At 42.1% G+C, this 14,576-nt stretch overlaps 1 protein-coding gene across 2 annotated transcripts in view; it reads left to right on the top strand.

Annotated features, from left to right (window-relative positions):
- Window positions 1-13,061, top strand: part of matk (megakaryocyte-associated tyrosine kinase) — an 81,952-nt gene extending 68,891 nt beyond the window's left edge. For both annotated transcript variants that reach the window (XM_072244635.1, XM_072244634.1), the window contains exons 9-13: window positions 334-418; window positions 2,178-2,251; window positions 5,502-5,697; window positions 6,713-6,799; window positions 12,695-13,061. In XM_072244635.1, the coding sequence (XP_072100736.1) occupies window positions 334-418; window positions 2,178-2,251; window positions 5,502-5,697; window positions 6,713-6,799; window positions 12,695-12,877 (625 nt within the window). In that variant the 3' untranslated portion in view covers window positions 12,878-13,061. The remainder of the gene's footprint in view (window positions 1-333; window positions 419-2,177; window positions 2,252-5,501; window positions 5,698-6,712; window positions 6,800-12,694) is intronic.
- Window positions 13,062-14,576: the final 1,515 nt, after the last annotated feature.

The following is a 14,576-nucleotide window of genomic DNA, read 5'->3' as shown; positions in this document are numbered from 1 at the left end:
CAATTTTTTTCATTGCATCTACATATGCATACAGGTACTTGTGCATATGACGTAAGCCTAATTAGACCAGTGTTGCATGTTCACTCCCAACAATTTGATATTAAATAAATGCAAAAGCCATCTGGTAGATAAGATGTAGTGATTGAGAAGTAACAACATCTGTAGCCCTAACTTTCTCCCAGCCTTTCTTCTATTTGTTCATACACCAAATAAAGACCAGGAACAGAAAGCTTGTGTTTTATTCTTCCTTCTCCCTGACATAAAACAACTTGTCAGAGAACAGACCCAGCGGAGGAAGATTTTACAATCTCATTTCACTTCCTATTTTAACAGTAAACTGCAGCACAAGAACCTGGTGAAATTATTAGGAGTTATCGTGGACAATGGGTTGTACATCGTGACTGAGTTCATGAGCAAGGTACGACTTCTTTATTCTACTCTCATGTCTACATCCCATTTTGATTACCATCGCCTTGTCATGTAAAGACAGTGTAGTTTTTTAAAATATTCTATTGCCCCACACTGTAACTTGGAATCTGTCAGGAAGAGATTTATTGTGAGAATATTAGATCCAGATAATTAATGCAGATGAGAGACTATCCTATGCAAGTTTCCTGAAAGGATTTTGAAAAACCATCATTCTGCAAATTTCTCTTCCTCAAATCTCTGAAAGTGCCTTAAGTGTTACCCACTCCTATCAAGTCTGTTCTATTTTCTTAAAGAAAATCCAACATTGAAACATTATCCTTGGAATCAAAAACTTCATGTTTTCCAGTCAAGCATCAACCAATGGGTGTGAAGGTGCACACTCAATGTTTTAGGAACAGCTTCTTCCTCTCTGCCACCAGATTTCTGAATGGACAATGAATCAACCCATGAATACTACTTCACTATTTTTCTTCTCTTTTTGTACTAATTATTATATATATATATATGAAATAGTCTGTATATATATACACACACATAGACAGTATATTTCTTATTGTAATTTATAGAATTTTTAGATATTGCACTGTACAGCTGTCACAAAACATCAATAAATTCCACAATATATGTCAGTGATATTAAACCTGATTCTGATTCAGAAAGTGTCTTGAAAACTCACTCTTTCATGTGTGGATTTACCCCATACTTTGAGGATGTTACAAACCCCAAAATAAACTCCAGAATTTAGCAGCTCTGGAGTTCAGCCCAGTACTGGATCCACATCAAACTGATCTTCCTTTGGAGACACAGAAGACTGTAGATGCTGGCATCTAGAGCAACAAACAACCTGCTGGAAGGCACGAATCATAGGAGATTCCTTTCCCCTACAGAGGCCATGGGGCCTGCTGAGTTCCTCTTGTGGACTGTTTGTTATTGACTTCCTGAATTAGCCTCATTTATCATCTTTTAATGTTGACTATCCATTTCTTTACTCCAGTACTGCCTGAGTGTGTTGCTGTAGATTTCCAGCATCTGCAATCTCTTGTGTCTCCATTACTGACCTTTCTGCTAGTTTCGAATTCTAAATTCAAAGATTTTGTGACTTTTTTTTTTTTTGTTTGTCTGAAAATTACAAATCTGTTGATTTGCCATTCGCCCCTTAAGTGGGAAAACAAAATCTAACCTTATTTGGTGCTTATCAAACAAGGTACCAGGTCTATAAGTTATCTTTTTGCTAAGTAGTTAGAATAACCTTTTGGTGGTGATCTTTCTGGTTACAATGGTAAACAGGAAGGGTTCAACGTGTATCACAGCACATTTATGAGCAGTAACTAGATTCATAATCTTGGCCTTTAACCTGGTGAAAGAACAGAGTTTGATTAGTATATCAGCAACATTAGATGGTATATGGGCTCAGATGTTGAAATGCAGCTCTTATCCACAGAAATGGTCACTGCATTGCAATCAGATTTACTCTTTAGTAGGACTTTCGTCCAAGGCCCTGCTTAAACTTCAGTGCTGAGGTAAACAGTGCTTAGATTTTTCAATAGTGTAAATATTTGGATTTTAATCTCATTTTTCATGCCCAAAGGTGCTTCATAGCCAGTAGAATATATTTAAAAGTCAGTGTAGGTAATACAAGGACATGTGGCCACCTGTCTGCATACAGGATGCTCCAAGGAGCAATGAACCAAATGTCCAGTGGGAAAGTTTCAACATCTGTAAAAATTCTTTTCTCTACTTTTGTCCAGGGTAACCTTGTCAACTACTTGAGAACCAGAGGAAGATCGGTCATCAGAACTAAAGAGCTGATCCAATTTGGGCTGTGAGTTCCAAATTCTATTTTGCTCCACTTTCCTCATTCCTTCTCTGCTTTCTCTCCTCTGCTCAGACACTGATTGAATTAAGGCCATTTCATAAACACCATCTCCCACGGGTCTATGCCTAGACTGCCATGGTATAGGCACATCGGTTAAGGTGGATTTGATTGGAGTCCATCAATTTGGAAATGCCAACACTAATGTTTCCAAAGGAGCACAAACCAATAAAATGGAGCATCCCCATTGATGATGGCATTACAAGGCCTGAAATAAACTTATGAATCAGTGTGTAGATGTGAATTGGTAAATCTCCAGTAAAAACATACAATGTGTGGGAATTATCGGTTGGGCTACTGCTGGCATTAAAGGATGCAGAGAAAGTCCAGTGTTATTCAAAGAGTACCAATAAATCACATGAAAGATGATCGTTAGAGATTCGTCTCAATGGATTTAAGGACAAGATAGAGGCTGGGCATTTAAATCTGAATTCTTAGAAAGAGAGAATTTCTAGAATTCTCTTGCTCAGAGAATTGTGCAAGCAGATCTTTGGATATATTTGAAGTGGACATGGATAAAATAAAGAGGAGGCGTTGTGATCTGGGGTAAGTCAGCCATGATCACATTGAACGTTAAGGCATGTTACAGAGGCCAGATGGCTCACTTTTGCTCCTGTGTTCCTCTGATAATGCACTTTTTATAGTGCATTAACAAACTCCTGACTTCCCAAGTACTTCACAGCCAATAAAATGAAAGGTAGTCACTGGGTAAAAAATGTGACAGCTCATTTGCCAACAGCAAGTTCCATAAATAGCATCATTGCAATCACCAAACAATTATAATATTGTCGCACAATAAATATTGATCAGGTGGACACCAAAGGAAGATTGAGATCTTTTACATCTACCTCAGAGAGTCTTGTTTTTTTTTCTTCTTCTCAAAACAGCATCTTTGATACCTAATGAAGTACTGAGGAAAAGCTGGACTGTCAGCCTAGGGTTTGTGCACAAGTCTCTGTAGTTGGGCTTGACTGAACCATAGTTGAATTTTGCTCAAATAGTCACAGAGTCATCCAGCTTGGAAACAAGCCATTTAGCCCAACACCTCCATTCCAACCAGACTGCCTACCGGATCAAATCTCATTTGTCTGCAATTGCCATGGTCCAACTATCAACAACTGATGATTATAACTATATGAATTCGATATTGTGGTTCAGAAATAGACTGGGATTAAACAGAACATTAGTTGACTGCTGAATTAGTGGATTATTTAATGGTGACTGTAAATTGTGGGCCTTAATGGAAAGCAACCAATTGCCTCATTACCTTAAAAATCTTCATTACCACAGCAAACTATGGCAACAATTTCTAAAGAGCGCTCATTTCCTCTGGGAATCTCCTGAAGATGCCCAGAACTGCAAGTGTGAAGCTGTGAAGCTGAAGTGTGTTAGCAGAAGACACCATTGCCCTTGTTACTTGGATTGCTGGTAGGAGGTAGCTCCCTGCATCCAGAGAAAGGGTCCTGTGCCTGAACAGTAATCAAGAGCCACTGAACCTACTCAGCAGGCAGTTGATGAAGGTTATCTTCCTAACTTTGCCTTCTCCTCGTTCTGGCTAATTAGAAATAACAACTGGCTTAAGATTGTTTTCATGCACCCTCTTTGGGAATTAGATCTTTTATTGATGAATGAATTTCCAGTTTAGGAAAAGGTATGATTATGACATATTCCTGGTAGTTCTACAACCTGACCTCACACAATCAAACATTGTCTCTTCTCCAATACTTCTTATAATGAATAAACAAATGTAATTAAAGAAAATAAAAATGTACAACTTCAAAACTACCTCAATGGATTTTGCCTGGATTGTGAAAGCTGCAAATGAAAGATGAATCACAAAAAGTATCCCAGTCAAAGAGGTAATTTGACTGATTGAGTATGTGCTATCCAATTCTTCTTGAACACCACACTTGAATCTGCCTCCACCATTCCCCAATAAAGAGGATCACACCAGAGCACTGAAACATCACATAAGGGAATAAAAAAAAACCTTCATATGATTTCTGTTCTTTTGCCAATCTTATTTCCTTTGGTTCCAAATCTATCTATCCATGTGAACATTTTCTTCCTGTCTTGATCTTTCATGATGTTAGATACTTCTGTCAGTTTTACCTCTCAGCATCCCCTGTTCTAACCAGTATAAGCCCAGCTTCTCCCATTTATTCATGTACCATAACCAAAGTCCCACACTGATGGAATATTAGGATGGATGTCTGCTTGCACCCCCTTCCAAAGTCTTTATATCTTTCCTAAACTGTAGCTCCCAGAACTGGTCACATGCTTCATTTGCGAGTAAACTGGTGTTTAGTAAAAGTTTGTCGCGACTTCCTATCTGTTGCTTTCTGCCCAAGATACAAAACTATATTTTGTAACCATTTTCTCAATCTCTCTTGCCACTTTCAACAATTTATGTGATATACACCAGACCCGTCTTTCATTACCCCTTTTAGAATTGTGCTTTTAAGTATAGGAAGCCCTTCTAAGCATTGTGCTGCTCTATGTGCAATCCCTTGTGGTACGCATCCATCCTTCCCACCAGGCCCTCTGTATCCATCTGAAGTCTCTTACAATTCCCTTCCCAGTTCCACGTTTCATATCATTCCACAACACTTGCTTCGTGGTGGCATTTCTGGCAGCTGCTGGCCAGTCAACAGAGGGCAATAGTCAGCACATGGAGGTCAAAGTTCAGTCTATGGATGTCAATGTTTTGCCTAATGAGATGGCTTTAGGTGTTTCCCTCCTGGCCTTGAGACGAATTCCACTTTCTTCTCTCACTTAATATCAAGAGGCAGGGATCTTCAATGAAGTTTGGTCCATGGGGATCTGCCTTCTCCATTGTTAACTCTTCCTGTGAACGTCCAGACAACTGGCAGCTATGGGTGTGCCCAGTGTGTAACAGGAGTTACGGATCAGAGACTGGATTGAATTCAATCCATCATTTTCTCTCTAGGGTCAAGCTAACCTCAGAATTTGCAACTAATCTGACTAAAACTAACAAACAGAAATCTGTGGGTCTTATCTAGTTCGTAACCACATCAGCCCAGATGCCAAGTGTCAGTGCATGGATGTCAGAGCGGAGAGTGCAGTGTTAAGAATTAATCTCCAGCTTTCCTGATGATACTAAAAGCTGTGGTAGCCCTTCAGTAACTGAAATGTGTGCACTCTCTCTCTCCCCCTCCCATTTCCTCCTTATGGCCAGTGACGTCTGTGAAGGGATGGAGTACTTGGAATCGAAAAAGCTTGTCCACCGAGACTTGGCAGCTCGGAACATTCTTGTCTCAAAGGAAAACATTGCCAAAGTGAGTGACTTTGGACTGGCCAAAGGGGTGTCCAGCACTCAGGACCAGGCGAAGCTGCCGGTGAAGTGGACTGCACCAGAAGCATTGAAGCATCACGTAAGGACGGGAGGGCGAGTCCGCAGTCAAAGCTTGTAGACTGGTCAGTGGGTGGATGGAGACCCCTGCTACACGTGGCCTGTCAGTGCAGGAATAGGCTCTTCCTACATATTCCCACCCCTCTTTACTCTGAGATCAATGAACTGAGCTCTCGTACCTCATTCTTTGACCTTTTCACACACAAGCCTAGCCAGCGAATAACGACTGATTACTGAACTGTGGGGGGTGGGGGGGAGAGGCACAGCAAGGAAATCCCTGTATATGTATGCAAACACTCGTCTGCAGGGGATGCCATTCATGAATGTGTGTTGCACACACACCAACGCTTGCTCACACACATGCACGCCAACACACACACGCACACGCATATGCGCACACGTGCGTTCGCGCACTGGGCAAAATGCAGTGTCCTGAGAAAGTTATATCTGACTTGTGGAGGCAGCAGGCATAAATTGTCAGGCAAATCATCCTTTGTCCCTACACAGCACTAGGTTCCACCTTAGATCCATGTGGTGTTGCGTAGCAAAACAAGACTCTCCAATAATCAATGAGAAAATTCCTCCTTAAGCGTAGCACCTGGGAGTTTCAATAGTGACACTTAACTTTACAATGGTTGCACCTCAATCTTTTCAAACCTGCCAGCGTCCTTTCAACAGCTTTCATCTAGGATTTCCTCTAAATTACAGTCAGGCGTGGAATATTCTAACTCTTCGCCTGTCCCTCTCCCCTTCTTTCTGAACTGCGCTCCATTCATCTATTGTGTGTGGAGAGATTGGTCTGGGCGCACACAGAGCAAATGGAGTGACAGCTGCCGGGACCCTGGTAACTCTATCCGTTCCCCTGATTGAATTGTACACTTAAGCCCCACAGGGCTTCGTCCTTGAATGTGTCCAATCTGGGAGCGAATGAAGGGCCCACTGGCTTGTTTCCTAGACTAAGATTTTAACAATATTTCACTTGTAATTATCAAGAGGGCGGTAATATCCATAATAACTTTTCTGATTCCTTCAAATAGAAATTCTCCACCAAATCAGATGTCTGGAGTTACGGAATTCTTCTTTGGGAGCTGTTTTCATACGGGCGAGCCCCCTACCCAAAGCTGGTGAGCCTACTCCATCTGCTTTATGATGAGCCAGATTTTAGTATCCACACAGGATGCTGTTCTCTCTGAAATCATTGTTAACTCACTTACTGGAGCACACTGGAGGGCAAACAGCTGCCCGTGTTTTCTCCCAAAGCCACTCCCCACTTCCTGATCAGTATGCGGGCAGCATCAAACAGAATCTTCCTTCAGTTGCAAAGGTCTAGTTGTAGATCCTCGTCAGCAGCTGAAAGGAAAGAACGGGTCTGCGTGTCAGATGGACCTGCTGGTTGGACTGAAATTCTTCGTGACTGGGTGCAGACACTAAGCAGCAGTAAGAGGGAAATCTATTCACCTGTGGTGGTCTATTACCTCAGTCACTGCAGTTTAAACTACCTCTTATAATGCTGTTTACATAATGCTGGTATTGATGTATTTAGACCATAAAATGTAGAAGCAGAATTAGGCCATTCAGCCCATCAAGTCTGCTCCGCCATTCCATCATGGCTGATCCCAGATCCCACTCAATCCATACATGTGCCTTCTCTCCATAAGAACATAAGAAATAGGAGAAGGACTAGGCCATCTGGCCCATTGAGCATGCTCTGCCATCCAATAAGTTCATGGCTGATCTGGGTATGGACTCCTCTCCACCTACCTGCCTTTTCCCCATAACCCTTAATACCCCTAGTATGCAAAAATCTAGCCATCCTTGTCTCAAATACATTTACTGAGGCAGCCTCCACTGCTTCATTGGGCAGAGAATTCCACAGATTCACCACTATCTGGGAAAAGCAGTTCCTCCTCATCTCTCTCCTAAATCTACTCCCCCAAATCTTGAGGCTGTGTCCCCTAGTTGTAGTCTCACCTACCAGTGAAAATAACATATCCTTTGATGCCCTGACCAATCAGGAAGCTATCAACTTCCACTTGAAATATACCTATGGACTTGGCCTCCACTGCAGTCTCTGGCAGAGCATTCCACAGATATGTATATTTTATTGCATATCCATACTTTAACCTCTAAGTTTACTTTTTATATAAATCTTTATTATAGTTGCTGAATGATGTTTTTGTTGCATGTCACACCATCACACCACAGCAGATTCCTAATACATGTAAATGTATACAGCGAATAAAGTTGGTCCTTGATCCTTGGACAACATTCCTCTGAGCAGGAATGGGAATCTTCCTATTTACCAGCACAGGAAGATGATACTGATAAGTGATTAGCCAAGCGAATGTTGTGTGGAATAAGGGACGGATGAAGAGCACAGCTGAGATAGGCGGAGGACGGAAATAGTCAGGGTGGAATGGGATGAGAGTTTCAAGCACGTTTGATATCTCGAGGAAGAGGGGGAAGCAGAACAATAGGTTGAGAACTTACTTCTGAGTAGAACTGACTCTTTTTTCCACTGATGCTGCCTGACCTGCTGAGTTTTCCAGCACTTTCCGTTTTAAAGGCACTGATTTTAAACTAACCCGGCCACAGGAATGAGGGAGGGGTTTCTAGTCAATTGCTCATTTTTCACCCTATGACGTTTATATTATCACAAACAAGAGACAATCTGCAGATGCTGGAAATCCAAGTGACACACACAAAATGCTGGAGGAACTCAGCAGGCCAGGCAGCATCTGTGGAAAAAAGCACAGGTGACAATTTGGGCTGAAACCCTTTGGCAGGACTGGAGGAAAATAAAGCTGAGGAGTAGATTTGAAAGTGGGGGGAGGGCAGAGAAAAACACCAGGCGACAGGTGGGGGATGTAGCAAAGAGCTGGGAAGTTGATTGGTGAAAGAGACAGAAGGCCACGGAAGAAAGAAAGAACATCTATTTCTCAAACTTCAAGTAATGCCTCCCACCCCCTACCATTTCCTATCCCCTTTTCCCTCTCTTATTTTATCTCCTTGCCTGCCCATTGTCTCCCCCTCCCTGCCTCAATTTTTCCTTTCTTTCATGGCCTTCTGTCTCTTTCACCAGTCAACTTCCCAACTCCACTTCATCCCTCCCCCTCTAAGCTTCACCCATCACCTGAAGTTCATACTTTGTGTTTAAATTGAACAGTGTATAAGGTAGTTGTCCCTAACCTGCCCATTCCTGCCAGGTGTGTTACATCTGTACTGAAAGCTAGGGCTCATGTTCTGGATGACCACTCAGCCTCACATTGTTGAAGAAAATCATTCTGTTTGGACAGAGGTGACAAATCTGGTCTTCATAAAACCAAACACTTCCAGCGCAAATTTACCATGCAGTAATTCTCAATACAGGGGGAAATGTAACTAGCACATTAGTGTTACATTGAAGTTTACTCCTTCTTCAACTCTTCATACTGGTTGAATGATGAAGTTGGGGTTCATGTGTCCTGTGTGGCTTTTAATTAAGAGATTAATCTCAAAATTGACTCATTTCAGATCTCAGACTTTCCACGATTAGTTGTCTTATTTCAGATATATAGATATTTACACTCTCTTTTTCATTTCCATCTTTACAAGTAGATGTAGAGAGTGGCTTACACAGTGATCCATTGATACCTGGAATAGGCTGAAGAGGAGTTGGTGGAATCAGATACAATCCCTACATGTAAGATGCATTTAGATGGACATTTAAATAGGCAAGGTATAGGAGGATATGGCCCTGATGCAGGCTAATGGGATTAGTGTCGCTGGGCAAAAGGGTCAGCATGGATGTGATGGGCCGAGGCCCAATTAAGCGACTAAGGCACTAAGTAGTATCAGGCAGAAAAATAATGTAACCAAATGCAAGAGCCTATGCAAAGCTCCTTGTACCTCCACCCCAATCTCTGAATCGTTTGTCAAATAAATGGTGTTTTTGATGAGTTAAAAACCAAACTGCGGTGAATGTGTTTCAGCTTCGCTGCCTGTTTAGTGCCTGCTTTCAGCTCAGAGTGCTCTTGGCAGTACTGCTGCTATGGAATTAAAACTTCCTGCCTGTAATCCCTATTATCCTCCCCCACCTGCAAGCCCCCTCTCTTTATCCTCATGTGACACTTAATTACTTGCTAAATTGGAACTGCTCTTTCCAGAATCACAACTAGAGGTTAATGTGTTACTCAGAAGGAATCACGCTGGAGAGCTGGAGACCGTCCTACCTGGCTGTCCTGCCCAAGACTTTTATTTCTCGTCATTTTTAAAAGGAACCATACTCATTGGCTCTTCTCACCCATATCTGCTGAATGCATTAATATATAACGTGCACAATGTATAAATATTAATGTATAAGTACTTAATGTATTAACGTATAATACTAATGCATAACTGTTGCCTGGATTTGGGGGACTGAGGTACAAGGAAAGGTTCCATAGATTAGGACTTTATTCCCTGGAACATAGGAGAGTGGGGTTGGTGACCAGATAGAGGTATTTTAGATCATGAAGAGCATAGACAGGCTGAAAATACATATTCTTTTTCTCAGGGAGAAGCTGCTTAACACAAGAGGGCATAGGTTTAAGATCAGAGGTGAGACATTTAAAAGGGACATTAGGGGCAGTTTCTTTACGCAAAGGGTGGTTCATGTTTGGAATGAACTGCCAGGAATAGTGGCTGAGGCCGGCTCATTAGCAGCGTTTAAAAACTATCTGGACAGGTACGTGGAGGGATTTGGGGGGTTATGGCCAAAACACTGCAATATAGGACCATCTCGTTGGGTAACACTATCAGCCTGGGTGAGTTGGGCCAAAGGGCCTGTTTGCATGCTGTAAGACTGCATGACTAAAACTTGAAGCATTCCAATTGCTGTTCCATCCAAATAACACTGCATTAAATTAAAAGAGTTCAAACTATTTTCTAGCTTCAGGAAACTGTATTCTTTCTACTCTTTATTTTATAACCCTGCCGCCTTTTGTCTATTCTCTTCTACTTGTGTTCTCACTCTAAAGGCTCCTATTCCACTCCTTCACCCAACAGTCTTATCACCACGGTCACACCAGTTTTCTGCTGTCAGAGACACTCACTCCAGTTTAACAAGCAAGCTCTTTTCTCCCCTTCCTAATTCTGATGAGTGATCTCCAACCTAAAATATTAATCTGTTTCTCTTTCTGCTGCCTGACCTGCTGTGTATTTCTAGTATTTTCTGTTTTATTTTGGATTTCCAGCATCTGCAGCATTTTAACATTTATTTTTCACGCCCTTTTCCAAGTTGTTTTGCATCAACCTGGAAACTGACTGGGTGTCAGTTTGCAAACCTGATGGATTTCTGCACTAGGTCAGGAGTCTTCATTCCCTTTGGAACAAGTCTTTTGGAGTGTTCTAAATATCCTTTTCCAACCTTGTTCCAATGAATCTTCATCATTAGTTATTCTACAACATTTTCATAATGCTTCTTCAGCTTTAGACTTCCATTTGGGAAATTCTGCAGGACAAATCCCAAAGTCTAACAACACCCTCCCACACTGATTTCACTTGCCCAGCTCCCAACTGACTCAGACTCCAGCCCACTGAAATACCTCCCTGATTCCCAATTCTCCAACCCCAAAACATCTCTGAATTTCCCAAAGCCATAACGTTCCAAATCTCCCTCTCACACCCACAACAAGATATCAATGTACAGATAAGCACAACACACTCACTACCTATGAAAATTGCAATGGGCTTTTTGGACTGAGTCAAAGCCAAAGACCAGTTTATTGTCATATGCATTGGTATGTGTATGCATGGGTGCATTGAAAAACTTACCTGCAGCAGCATCACTGGCATATTGCATCACACAGGAAAAGCTCAAGTTAACTTTTTTTTCAAGAAATGCCCATCTCTTCTGCTGGGATATTCTAATTGTCTCAGTTCACCACAAGTCATTATTTCCTTATGAAATTCCAAGCCATTCATGTGTCAGAGTCATCAACACTGAGTCAGACCCTACAGTCCATCTTCTTCATGCTGCCCATCACTTACCCAGGCACCGGTGCTGTCTTTAGTTGGATGCATCAGCAAGGGAGATGAGGCTGAGTACAGGGCTACGCTAGGAAACTTTGTCACATGGTGTGAGTAGAATTATCTGCAGCTTAATGTGAAAAAGACTAAGGAGCTGGTGGTAGACCTGAGGAGAGCTAAGGTACCGGTGACCCCTGTTTCCATCCAGGGGGTCAGTGTGGACATGGTGGAGGATTACAAATACCTGGGGATACGAACTGACAATAAACTGGACTGGTCAAAGAACACTGAGGCTGTCTACAAGAAGGGTGAGAGCTGTCTCTATTTCCTGAGGAGACTGAGGACCTTTAACATCTGCCGGACGATGCTGAGGATGTTCTACGAGTCTATGGTGGCCAGTGCTATCATGTTTGCTGTTGTGTGCTGGGGCAGCAGGCTGAGGGTAGCAGACACCAACAGAATCAACAAACTCATTCATAAGGCCAGTGATGTTGTGGGGATGGAACTGGACTCTCTGAGGGTGGTGTCTGAAAAGAGGGTGCTGTCTAAGTTGAATGCCATCTTGGTCAATTTCTCCCTTCCACTACATAATGTACTGGTTGGGCACAGGAGTACATTCAGCCAGAGACTCATTCCTCCGAGGTGCAGCACAGAGTGTCAAAGGAAGTCATTCCTGCCTGTGGCCATCAAACTTTACAACTCCTCCCTTGGAGGGTCAGACACCCTAAGCTGATAGGCTGGTCCTGGACTTATTTCATAATTTACTGGCATAATTTACATATTATTATTTAACTATTTATTACTATTTTCTATTACAATTTATTATTTTTATGACTATTACTATTTACTATTTACTAATAGTAATATTACTAATACTATTTCTATTACTATTTATTATCTATGGTGTAACTGTAACAAAAACCAATTTCCCCCGGGATCAATAAAGTATGACTATTGACTATTTAAGGTCTATAATGTGGACCTGGTTTCCTGAAACAAGATAACAAAACGCTCTCTCTGTTTCCTCCTAGTCACTGACCGATGTGTCAGAAAAAGTGGAGAAGGGGTACCGGATGGAATCACCCGATAAGTGCCCCACCCCAGTGTACGATATGATGAAATCCTGCTGGGAACACGATCCCGGGAAACGTCCCACCTTTAAAAAACTCAAAGACAAACTGGAAAAAGAAGGAAGGAAATCAGAATATGTTTGATGTAAAGACAATATGAAGGACAATTTGGAATTGTTAAATTGCCTTCATAGTTTTTATTGAACTAACATTCCAAAATGGGTTGCTTGGTTGCTTTCAAGACTGTTGGTTCAACTGAGCAATGATACAGGATAATTAGTTATTGATTTTATGTGTATGTATATATATATAAAGAGATAAATGAAAATGCCGTGCCTGCTAGATTCTAGAATTCACAGGTTGATGGTTCTCATATTTGTTTAATTGTATCTTTGTCCTTTGAGAACTTGCTCAAATTCTCTCTGTGCTGGTCTTGGGAAAACATTACTCACATGTGAGATCGGAAGTCTGGGGACCGGCAGGAGCTCTGTAAGCAGGTGTGAGCCTGCAGCTGCAGTGATTCACTAAAAATCCCTCACCAGTAGACCCAACTGCCTGCAAAGTTGTTGCAATCAGTCCATAATGGGCCTGGCAGTCAGCAACCCGCCTCTGCTGTTGTTGGCTGGACACCTGCCATCACAGGTAGCACTGCACCTTCCTGTAACAGCCAGAAATGCAGTCATTTGTTGCAGTCGGAAAAGCAGCGGTCTGCGGTGTCCACAGTGTAATGATCTGTTACAGGTAGCAATGCACCAGCCTCTTACATCACAACTGCGCCAGTCTATAAAAGTAAGCATTTCACTACCTCATGAGTAGCCCAACAAAGTTTGTCCCAACCTCAGTCCATTACAGACAGTACTAACCAATCTGGTAACAGCCCATTACAGACAACATTGAACTAACCATCTTGCTACGACTGACACTCCAACACTTTGTTAAAGTTGGCACTGTTCCATCGTTTCAACCCTTTTTTTTGTTCTCAACGGGTCATTACAGTCATCCATCCATTGCTCTGTTGCAGGCACAACTGTAAAACCCAATTATCAGCCCATTTACATTGTAGTTGTTCATAAGAGACACAAGAGACCGCAGAAGCTGTAATCTGGAGCGGCAAGCAATATGCTGGAGGAACTTAACGGGTCGAGCAGCATCTGTGTTTGGAGGGGAGGTGGGGTAGCAGAGAAATTATTAATGTTTCCAGTCAAGGCCCTGCGCCCAGACCGAGGAGGCTCAGGACTTTAAGTCCTCTTGCACCCATTCTCAGGACTCTCAGTCCTGATGAAGGATTTCAACATGAAACGTTGCTAATTCCTTTCCCCCAACAGATTCCACAGACTCCGCATATTTAGCAAGAGAATGACGTGTGCCATCTGCCAACTGCCTTAACACAGAGCTCTCCAAATTGCGGGAGCAAGTTGCACTGACTCACATACCCCAGTGAGGACATTATGCTTTAAGTCAACTCTTGCCTTTCATTTTCAGCCCTAGTTTTTGTTTCTGGAGGTCGTTGACCCATATTGCTGACCGCAGTTTGATGATCCCGAACCCAACTTCACAGGGCTCGATTTCCATTTTGCTATCCTATGCACCCAGTCATACAGTCCTGCATATTAATGTTATTTTCCTAGACCTTTAGTTTCTCTGCCCCTAATCCCATCCTCACTGTCCCAGATTTTAGTTTTACAATCTTAGATGTGAGCCTAATTATCCATGAATGTAGTGTACAGTATGTCAATAAGGGATGTGCACAATTAGTCACAAGCAGGAGAATTAATGGGTTCAGTAAAATAATTTCCCATGTTCTAGCAGCTCTCTTTGTGTTTATCTATAAAGTCTGCATAGG

This window comes from Mobula birostris, chromosome 26, assembly GCF_030028105.1.
Source record: "Mobula birostris isolate sMobBir1 chromosome 26, sMobBir1.hap1, whole genome shotgun sequence".
In the NCBI taxonomy this organism is placed as follows: Eukaryota; Metazoa; Chordata; class Chondrichthyes; order Myliobatiformes; family Myliobatidae; genus Mobula; species Mobula birostris.
Note: the sequence above shows the minus strand (reverse complement) of the source record. Positions and strands in the feature narration are given on the sequence as shown.